The following is a 12,011-nucleotide window of genomic DNA, read 5'->3' as shown; positions in this document are numbered from 1 at the left end:
TGTAGCTGCTTGTTCTTGATTTTCAAAAGAATGAAAGTCCTACAATCATTTAAAAATCAAACTCAAACCAATATGAAAGTAATATAATAGAATAAAAATTCAAAAGATTAAACAAGTTATATTTACCTTCATGAAAGTCTTATTTTTTTTAAGTTCTGAGTTCCTGGAAGTGTTTGGAGCATCACTTTTAGAAGATAATGACATAGAAAGCTTCTCTATAGAGTACTCATAAAATAATTTGTGTAAATTCTCCTTTACCTCAAGAAATTGTGGTGATCCCTTTACACCATAAACTTTGGTAGATGCATAATCCACAAAATTCAACTTGTAACGAGGATCAAGAACCATTGCAATGGCCAATATTATACTGAAATCTTTCCAGTACTTCTCAATCATTAAACTACCCATACTTGATAGATATGAATCATCACTCTCCTTTGCTGTTTTCAGTGAAAAATAACAAGAATACACTGATGGAAAATACAAATTATATGTGGGATACTCAGTTCCAGAGAAACTACAAGTGACATTGAAAAATTGTTCTAAGAATTCATTAATCTTCTCAGCTTTTTCCCATTCGTGTGGTAAAGGACAATACTTGTAGCTTTTGTCAATTAATTCCAAATGGCAAAATGCCCGACGATAATATATAGCACTATCAAGCATAAGGAAAGTTGAATTCCATCTAGTTGGCACATCTTGCTTCAAACCCCTCTTAGAGTCAAGACCTACAAGATTGACACATTCTAGAAACTTCTTCTTTCTAACTTGTGAACCTAACATATTTTGCACTTTCACGAATTTTTAGAACCGCACCATCAATATCTTTCAACCCCTCTTGCACTACCAAATTGAGAATATGGGCACAACAACGAATATGAAAAAATTTACCATTGCAAGGAAGTGCATTTTTAGCTGTCAAATATTTTTGCAATAAATCAACAGTCACATTATTGGAAGAAGTATTATCCAATGTAAGAGCAAACAACTTCTTTTCAATTCCCCATTCACATAGTAACTCATACATTGTTGAACATATTGCAACACCAGAATGTGGTGGAAGAATGAAACAAAAATTTAGAATTCTTTTTGTAGCACCCAATCTTTATCAATGAAATGAGCAGTAATGGTTATGTAACCATCAGTCATTATAGAAGTCCACAAATCAGATGTCAAACAAATTCTACTAGAATTATTATTCAACATTGATTTAATCCTTGCCTTTTCTAGTGCATACATCTTAACAACATCAGCCTTTGCAGTATTCCTAGTTACTAAAGTGATTCCAGGATACAAATATTCATATGTAGCTCTCACACCTTCATATTCAACAAATGAAAAAGGCAAATCATGTAAAATTATTGCACGAGTCATCAATTCACGAAAGTGATTCAGATCAAACCTTTTTGAGCCTAAGGCCACAATTCCTTTGTCTTGAGAAACCACTAGCTGCCCAATATCACGAGTGTCTCTTCTTTCACAACTTTTCATGTGACGACTTAAGTTTCCAGTCCCATACTTGGGGTCAACATTATATATTTTACCACAATGCTTGCATTCAGCTCTTTATGTTTGATTATCTTGATCCAAAGGAAGCATATTAAAACAAGACCAAACATTTGAAGTCAATTTTCTTCTACGCTTTCCTTTTGCAGTTTTAGAATCTACCTCATTTTGAGTTGACTCTTGTGTGTCTTCAGTAGTCATATTAGTGTTATGTGACTGCACCAAACTCTCTTTAACACCCTGTGGTTGATCTTCCATCTAGCATAAATATTGAAGATATAAATTAATAACAATTAATATCACAGAGAAACAATTAATGAGAAAGAAACTACAAAAGAAAATCTGAAAAAAAAAATACTTTAATCATCATCCAGCATAGAAAATATATAGGAAAAAAGATAACAGAGTAAATTACCTTGAGTCAATGCCTTGAAAATACAAACTCCCTGATCCAATATCTGCAAAATAAATTCACAAATCAAATCTCAGTGAAGCTCCAAATCTTTAGAAAAATCCCCCATCAATGATGTTAAAAATGCAGTCCTGTCCCCTTTTTCTTGTCTAATAGTTACACATACACAGACCAAAACTTGTATACTCAAACCAAGACATTTAAAGTGGTTCAGAATGCACATAGCATTGGGAGCATATAACCAGTAAATACCAATCAGCATAAATAAAAATGAACATAATATATAGCATTAATATTTACAGAATATAATAAAGCTAGTAGACAATCTGTACACTGACATAACATTTATGTATGAATTAGAAATAGCAAAATTTGTATTCACAATGAACTATTGGATTTGATGCAAATTTGGTATGTAAACTCACCAGAAGACTTGAACACAGAAATTAAAAAATAAATAAAACCTAGTTTGTTTTCATCCAAGAAAGCAAAATACAATATTAGAATATAGAAATCAAGTTTGGCTGGGAAATCCAGAAAATAAGTAGCTAACCATATAAAAATTACAAGTAGGGCAGGGCCCATATTCAGAACAAAATCAATATTAGAATCCACAAATAGAGAACCACTATCTTTCGCTTGAGTGTAGAAATGCCCACCTAAAAACAAGGATATTAAAACTGAAACAAATCTAATTCATTCCCTATTGAAGTTGATATAACAACTTCAACATAAACTAATTATTATAACAACTTCAACTTTCAATTTATGATATAACAACATAAACTAATTCATTCCCTATTGAAGTTGATTGTCTACATTATAATTTATAACTGAAACCAAATCTAAACATATATAAATAACAATACCGTTTTGTTGTGGGTGGTAGAATGACGAGAGGAAGACCAAAGAAAGAGAGAGAGTGGTGGAGAGAGGAAGCTAGCTCAGAAGAGGAGAATGAGCCTTTTAATCTAGTGTCCGAACTCCGAAGCCCATCCTGCCCCTCTGTTATTTACAGAACAAGAATGGAAGGGAGAGTGAAAATGGGGAGGCTGTGTCGAGAGGGAAGGCTGTGTTGAGAGGGCAGGCGAGGGTGTGTCGAGAGGGGAGGTGAGGCTGTGTCGATCGAGAGGGGGAGGCGAGAGGGGGAGGCTGTATCGATCGAGAGGGGGAGGCGAGGCTGTTTCTATGTGTGAGTGAGATCTGAAAGTGAGTTTTAGGGTTAGGGAAATATTATGAAACCCTAGTTTAAGTCATGGGCTTCAGATTGGGTTGGGCTCCTTAAATAAAAACTAAGGCTTTATTTTCATTTATTTTTATTTAAGCTTTTATTAAGTTGTTGCCACCACATAATATAAATAAATTAAAATGTTTATATCATCTTAAATATGTCTTAAGCGTGTCATTTTCGGGTTAAGCGTGGTGACCCGAAAATGGCACGTTTAATAAACGTGTTAAATATGTCGACACGATTATGACACGAAAATTAAATGTGTCACCCAAACTCATTTATTTCATGTCGTTTTCGAGTCGTGTCATCGTGTCGAAAATTGCCAGCCCTAGTTCTGAGATGTTGTTGAGTTTTGGTCTTGTAACTGATTTGTTGATTTGTAAGCCTTCAGACAAAAGAGTTTATTTTGTAACTATTTAATGGTAACAACTTAAGTGAGGATTTACACAACAATATCATTACTCTTCATACATTTATTCCTTTGCAATACTCATTATAACCATCAACGACCGTTGCGAAACTATATATCACTTCATTATTATTATTATGCACAGTCATGATTTCTTTATAAAAATAACATTTTATCTATACGAAAATATACAATAATGAGTTAATAAATTACAAGCAGTATTTTATTCCAATTTTTTATAAGGGAAACGAAAGATATGTATTTTCAATTCGAGTGATTTGATTTTATAATCATCTAGAAAGTCTTTATCACAATCGTGTAATACTTATCAACTACCATTCACCTTATAATACATTTTCTTCTCTAAATAATACTTTTACATTATTATTAATATTATTAATTTAACAGTTCTACCTTCTTAATTATATATTTACGTCGCGTTTCATCTACTTATTTAAAGCCTAAAGATAAGAGATAAAAACAAAAAAATAATTATATTTAATATTGAATGAGGAATGAACCAACACAATTAATTAACTCAACTGGATATGATTTAATTAATATTTTTTAAAAGCAAAAAGTTACATTCTAGAAAGTAATGATAAAAAATAAAATAAAAAAGGTTTGGTAAGAAGAAGAAAGGGGCGTAACGTGAAAGAAATAATAAGAATAAATAAGATCTACATACTAATGTTTATCTTATCCACACTATGGATGACAGAGAGACACAAAAGCAATAATATTACTTACGTGGTCGAGCAGCCGCATGCACCGCCTCTCTTAAGTACTCCAACCCAATCCATCCATAATCTTAAATTATAACATATTACCAAAAAAAACTTACTTATTTTTTTTTACCGACAAATTATTTTAATTTATTAAAACTTTACTTTACAGCTCATCTTCACCTTCTCTTTCCGACTATCTCCAAAGTTTCACCCATACCGATTCCAAAATATTATGGAGACGCTTTAGTTTTAAAATATATTACTTTAAATTTTTAATTCTATTCATATATTTAACATTATTAATTAGTACACCTAATTAAATTAAAATTTTTATTTATTTTTTGTTAAATAATAAAAATAACAAGGTGATTGATTAAATAAAATTACAATTCAATAACAAAACATACAAGTAAATATAGAAATATTTAGATAAAGAGAATAATAGAAAATACAACTCTAGACAATAGATACAAATAAAGTAGAAATAGTAGAAGAAATATGTAGAAGATATTATAACTCTAAAACATAATATATATAAGCAAATATGTAAAGAAAAAATAAAGAGAAGAAACAAAAGAAGCAGAAGAAACAATATAAGAACAAGAACAAGAATAAAAAGGAAATCACTCACACAATCAAAGTAAAAAGCATTGGGGATCACCAAATTGAACAAGATTTACAATCTTTGTCTAAAAGCTTATTTGCCCTATCTCAAGCACTAAGGAATTCTCACAATATTGAAAATAGTTCTTTGGAATAATCAAGCATTTTGGTGTATTTCTAGCCAATGGCTCTAGTGGATAGAAATAGTGTTGTCTTACAAGTGAGCAATAGGCTCCTATTTATAGAGTTTTGAGACACCCTTTGAATTTCAAATTCCACCAACCCTCACGACTGTTACCAATGTATGATTTTGCTTAGCTCGATAGGCTCGACACTGGCTCGATAGTCTCTATAGTTTTAGGTTGTTGATATTGCTCGATAGGCTCGATAGTTGCTTGATAGGGTATGTTGCAGCTCAATTATAGCTTGATAGATCTCGATGACAACTCATTTAGGTTTTTTGATGAATTTTGTTTTTTAATTTTTTCCCGATTCTGTTTTCTTACCAAAAAAATTTCATGTTGCAGATGCCTAAGTTGCTTGTTCCATTTAATGATCACTTTCCTGGTCGAGTAACATATCGGGGTAGTAGCACTTTAAATCACATTAAGACTAGGTTTGTGGACCTCAGGCTGATAGAAAGGGCTAAGGAATCCTCTTTCAAGCAGTTCTTTTTGGCTTCAGAGTTTAATTTCTCCGAAGTTTTGGTGCATCAACTTCTGTTGAGGAAAATCACCAGCAACAACGAAGATGAGGTGCATTTCTTCTTGGGGTCAAAGTCTTGTAGATTCGGCATGGGAGAGTTTGCCCTGGTGATGGGGTTGAATTTCAATACCTTCTCGTCACTAAAAGAGTTGGAAGAGCGTAATCTTAGTGACCGGTTGATAAAAGAGTATTTCAATGATGCTGAGAAAGTAAAGCTCTCACAGTTGGACCATGCTTCTCGTCACTAAAAGAGTTGGAAGAGCGTAATCTTAGTGACCGGTTGATAAAAGAGTATTTCAATGATGCTGAGAAAGTAAAGCTCTCACAGTTGGACCATGCTTTCAAGACTTGTACTGTTGTGGAAGAAGTGTACAAGCTTGGTCTATGTTTGTTGGTTAAGGGGGTTCTGAATGCCATAGAGAGCAAGTTGCACATATGGTGAGATTTTTTGAAGATGGTTGAGGACGTAGACTACTTTTTCAGCTATCCATGGGGGAAGTACTCTTATAAGAGGCTATTGCAGTCTTGAAAGAAGGACATGGTGAAGAAAAATGCCAACTATGACAACAAGAAGGATGCCAAGGTGCGGCAAGAGTCCAAGTACAATACGTATGATTATGCCCCGACCTTACAGTACTGGGCATATGAGGCTATCCAGCAGCTTGCGACGAAGTTTGTTGTGAGCTCAAGAAACATGGTCCCGAGGATGCTTAGTTGGTCGCATCAGAGGAAGAAGGATTTCACCAAGTCTGTCATCTCACCGATGTTATTGAAGAATAATGTAAGTTATATTTTATTGACATTAAACAATTATTTTTTATCTATATGCTTATCTTTTATGATTATTTGAGTTAACCAAATGTTATATGTTGTTTGCAGTTGATCGTCCTTCTGATGTTCAATCCTTGACCAGTAGAAAAAGACTATTATTTGTCGTTGACAGAGGGAGATCTTCCCCTTTATCCTGGGCTTGGCTAGGATCCCTCGGAGGCTGATGAGGATGCGACTTTTGAGAAAGTCAAGGAGATAGTTTCTCAAGCAGCTGAGGCAGCCAAGATATTTGATGATGTTGCCCCAGAGGAGGAGGAGGAGGTTGCAGGTCCCACCCCTCATATTTCCCCAGCTATAGCTCCAGCCTCAGCCTCAGCCTCAGCCCTAGCCACAGCCTTAGCCCCAACACCAGCCCCAGCCCCAGCCTCAGCCCTTGAGCTCACCGACTTGATTGAGCAGTTGGACAGAGTCGAGGGTCGATAGGATACCCTCCTGAAGAACCAATCAGTGATTATGGACGCAGTCAGTCAGATCCTGACGTTTATTAAGGAGAATCCGAGGGGCTCCAAGGAAGATTTGGACTCAGAGTCATTGGATATTCCTCTGGACTATGTTGATGATCTAACCACGCCTCCTACCATCATTGAGACACCTGATGCTGCGACTCCGGGAGTCGTTATTGTCAACCCTGAGGATGTTGCTGAGGTTTGGTTTTAGAAGACTAGACGCCAAAGACGCAAGCCAGTTTGGTTTAAGGACTACACCGATCCCACGTGGAAAAGACCTCACACTGATGCAACTGCACCAGAAGAGGAGGCTACACAGGTGCTGGACCCTCTCAAGAAGCCATCGCAAACAGTATAGGACAATGTCCAAGTTGTTTCTTGGAAACATCCCCAACAAGACCCCGAGGGATGTAAGGACTGGGAATCACAGTCCAGCGTGGTTTCTGACGTGGAAGACACCCCAATCGTGGCTCAATGATAGAGTAAGTCATTTAAACCTAATGACTTGATAGTGGTAGAATTTATGTTTTGTTTTCAAATTTACAAGTTATGTTTTTATTAACTCGATATGAGCTCGATGGCAGGTTTCCTGGATCGATATGACTTGATCACTACAAGAAAAAACAGTATTCATAACACTTAAAAATTGTTAATCGGGAGTATTGATAACGCTTCTGAAAATGCCAACGTAGCCCCTGTTATTAAAAGTCATGTCTTTTCTATAACAGTATTCGAATGTTATGTTCGATGTTATCTTAAACTATTCAATAACACATTTTTAGTTGCTATAATATTCAAATAATAACATTTAGTTAGAGTATATGGTTATAAATTTGAAGTTTAATATTATACTTTTTGCATAACACTTTTCAACTGTTAGATTTGATTATTTTGATAACGTTTTTAGTTTGTTATATTATATAAATCATAACAATTTGTTACGCTTATAATATGTTTCTAAATCATAACATATTAAGGTTTTTTATTGTGATAAGAGTACTTATAAGTTTTTTTTTAATTAAAAGATTTTCATTATTGTATTTTGATAAAAAAAATCAAAATTAATCATAAAATGTAATTCTCAATATATTGATAAACCATAAGTATTACATTAAACAATAACTAATTCAAACTATGAATGTGTCTATTTCATGAGATTTTAGTTCTAACTTATGTTTGAAAGCATAACATAATAAAGTTTCTTGAACATTTTTTACTTCAAAAATGAAAAACAAAAACATTACAAGATACACAAAAGTAAACCATGCATGAAACTTGCTCCATCCTTCAATTCATCATCCTTTGTGCACTTGTCTGGAAGACAAAATTCTCACATTCTATGATATCCCTTTGGGTCTGGTTGACAAGTCCTGGAAGTGATCTGAACCTAAAACAGCACATATGGACATTAGACACATATTATTTCCCTTAAAACCAAATAGATTATTACATAGATATGCATGAACATCAGATGAGATGAACCTCATACCACTAGCTATTTTGCACAGCTTAATGATTATATGTGCTAAAGACAAAAAAAAAATGGAGATGCTTAAAAATTAACAAAGACCTGTAAAAGATTTCATTAACCCACTTGGAATCCAAACTAACATGTCTTTAGCCCAGGTAATGAATGAATGCTATACTATACTTTTTACAGACTTATAATGAAATATCATTGGAACATTGTGCTAAGAACTTAAACAACTCTGAATTGTAGGAAATGGCTGGATGTTATTTGGGGATTGAACAGGGTTAATTAAACAAAGAGAACAAGCACTTAATTAAACTTTAAACCATGATTTTTAAACAATTTCATGAACAAATTAGATATAGGTCAAAATTCATAAACTAATTTGTAGACATATCAGAGAACTCTTATAGCAAAAAAAAAAAACCTCACCAACATCCATTGCTTCATCTGTTAATGCAGCCACTGTAAACACAACTCCTAACAAACCCTCAACAGCCAGAGTTATTGCATGAGCTTCACTAGCAACTAAGACTGTAACAAACCCATGGACAAGGCAATCCAAGATGACAACCCAAGCAGTAACAAGTTCCTGAAATGCCAGAAAATCAACTAGCAAAGAAATATCAAAATATAAATAAGCATAATAGAAAACAAAATGAAGATTCAAACAAAGCTTGGGAACATCTGCAAGATGAAAACTAAAATAAATAAATAATATAACAAGTGAATGCAAATCCAATCCCATAACTATCATATAAACTATAACTTACCAAAGCTATAAATAAGAAAAGAGAATACAGTGCAAATAAAATCAAACTTGTCAAACAACTTGTTGCCATTAAGACATTATAGTTTTTCAGAGACAGTAGGGAGCAATGAAGACATAAAGTGTTTCATAACTTTCTTCATAAAGCAAGGCAAAGGCTTGATACATTACAAACATAATCAAGCAAAGTTTTTTTTTTTCCAAATAATAAAAAAAACAGCTATATGTCCTTTACTGATATTAAAATAAGGAAATACAAATCAATGCAACTTAATCTTAACTAGAGTTTATAAGAGCAAGCATATTTCTACTGAATTCTCAATAACTTAGTAATATAATCAGAATTTGGTATTATTCCATTGTATGCACTACTAGGAAACAAGATCTTAATCATATTAAGTCACACAATAGCCAACACATATATTAACATCAAAATAAAATAATTATAATAAAATCAATGATATTACCTCAAGATCTTAATCATATTAAGTCACACAATAGTAGAGTGAAAAGAGCTTACCCCACAGCTCAACAACATTTTCCAATTTCTAAAAACAAAATCTGAAATAGAATTGAATGGAGAGAAGTTAGGGCAAGAGATTGAAATAAAATAGAAAGATTCAGATTTTACCCAAAATTGTAGAAAAAAAAGATGAGAGACTTGGATTTCTAAGAGAAAAATCTAAAATGACAGAGAGTAATCTATATTCATAATTCTACTTTGGTTACGAGTGCCCAGCAAGCGTAATAGTTGCATACTTAATTGCTACATTGTACCTATAGAGATGAAATGATAAAAGAAAAATTATGCCAAGCATAAAGAGTATAAGCAAGGGAAAATGATTTCACAGCACAATAAGATTAAAACAAGAGGAATTATGTATATGTATAGGACAATGGTGATGAATGAGAGAGAAAGTACGAGTGCTGGGGCATTGTAACTAACTATTGGGGAAGTTTTGGTTTTATTTTGAAGCGGTGGATTACCAATCACTGCTCTAAATCCCCTCTATTATGAGAATAACGTATGGGGCAGGGGAATAAAAACTACTGCTCAAACGAAAAGTTTCCACATATTGCAGTAAAAAGAATCATCTAGTTGTTTTTTATGCCCTGTTTTCTTAATTTGTTTTCTATTTCTATTGTTGCTCTTTGCAACTACTTAGAAAATAATTCCCTTATATTGATCTCTAAACAACTTCAGAATAAAGGAAAAGCTAGAAGGAATCAAATAACTCAAGAAAATAAAAGGCCAAACAAGAAACTAGAATACACTCAAGCCATATATTATAACAACTCAATGACTAAGAAACAAAATAAAATAACTCAAAAAATATACCAATTCAGAGAAATAAACAAGAGATAACCACTATAAATTCCAGCTACCTGAGTTAGCAAATAGACATATATACACATTCATCAAATTAAACAACAACAGTCATAAAAAGCACAACCTTTTATTTACTCTCTTGCTAACTAAAGTATGAAAAAGAAACAACAAGGTTTGTACATGAAACAAAGAAAGTTCAAAGAAAAGTCCAGAAAAAAGAGTTAACAGTATGAATGCAGTCCCAATGGAGTGACTAATAAACCTCTTTTAATATGTGGACGGAACGAGAGGCATACTTGGTTTCAAATATGTATCCAGGGAAAAAGAGTCCATTCCAGAGTTGTCTGATTATTTTGTAGGCAACCCTGTATTAACACAAGTAATTAAGTCAAGTAATTAACACAAAGTACTGACCTGAGTTTCTCCACTAGAAGACAGCCCAAAATCAATTTTGCATACAGAACAGTAATCGACCTCCTCATCCGAGAGCATCTCATATATGCATGTTCTGCAAACTGGTTTTAAAGTCATGATTGCATAAGTTAGACTCTGGTTTGCAAGTCGAGTCAAAACACTATTTAAGTAAACAACAACCTCTAAACTTTTGGTTTCTCCAAATAAAAGTCCAGAGAAAACTTTACATTGCTTCGTAACTCCCTTGCACTTTCACTCTATAAACATTTTAATGATTATTGGAGAATATAGAATACTAAAGAGTAAACACACACACACACACACACACACACACACACACACACATATTTTCCCTTCCGCTAAAGCCTACACTCAGACAAATTGCTATATAAGTCCATACGAGAAATCAAACCCTAGATTTCATGGCAGCAACCCATGGGCCTGACCTCTCAACTTAAGAAATATAAGCCATTAAACCTACCCAGGATTATGCCTCCCCTAGAGTAGTGATACGTTTTTGGGCATTAACATCAACACAGCCAGCTATCTTTCCAACTTTGGCATTAAGATTGTCTTTCACTTGCTTTTTTCTCCTGCAACAGTGTGTTAATAATTAGAGCAAAACCCAAACAAGCAATTTGATTTTAGAAATAAGAAGCAACAAACACACATGACTTCTGACATATTGGCAAGATTGTTATAATCCCATAACCTACATCAGGAGGCACATTATTGATAAACAATTGGTATTACTGATAAACATCTGTGTCATTGGATTACATTATTAGCAAAAGAAGCTCGTAATGAGAAAAAGATAAGACCAGAAAACAAGGGAATGAAACAGTTTTTTGTTCAAATATCAGTCCTCAAATAAACCATTTGGATCAATAGAGTGGCACAATTACATTGTTTTTTAGCTCTGTAATAATCAGTTGTAACAAGTCTTGGGAGTTGTAATAGTGAGAAAGAGTGAAAGAAGATAAGCTAGGGCTGAGAGGGTATTTTCTCGAAAGGGCTTCCAAAGGATACTCTTCTCAGTGTGTTTCTCAAGCTTGTATTGAATGAAGTTGTAACTGTGTAATTGATAGTGGAGAAGGAAACAAACATCTTTGCATTTTTTTCTCTGTTATTTCTTTTCTTGTTCATTTTCTTGTGT

General features: G+C 33.6%; 1 protein-coding gene across 1 annotated transcript; it reads right to left on the bottom strand.

The window, feature by feature from the left end:
• Positions 1-1,077: 1,077 nt before the first annotated feature.
• LOC133832111 (zinc finger BED domain-containing protein DAYSLEEPER-like) lies at positions 1,078-1,491 on the bottom strand. Its single transcript, XM_062262495.1, has one exon. It carries the CDS (start codon positions 1,489-1,491, stop codon positions 1,078-1,080), a length of 414 nt encoding a protein of 137 aa, XP_062118479.1.
• Positions 1,492-12,011: the final 10,520 nt, after the last annotated feature.

The sequence above is a fragment of the Humulus lupulus genome, chromosome 4 (genome assembly GCF_963169125.1).
Source record: "Humulus lupulus chromosome 4, drHumLupu1.1, whole genome shotgun sequence".
NCBI classification, from domain to species: Eukaryota; Viridiplantae; Streptophyta; class Magnoliopsida; order Rosales; family Cannabaceae; genus Humulus; species Humulus lupulus.
The sequence above is the reverse complement of the archived record's forward strand: the minus strand, read 5'-3'. Positions and strand labels throughout refer to the sequence as shown.

Coding starts and splice junctions, on each gene's coding strand:
- LOC133832111 (XM_062262495.1), bottom strand. CDS start 1,491: ATGAAAAGTTGTGAAAGAAGAGACACTCGTGATATTGGGCAGCTAGTG.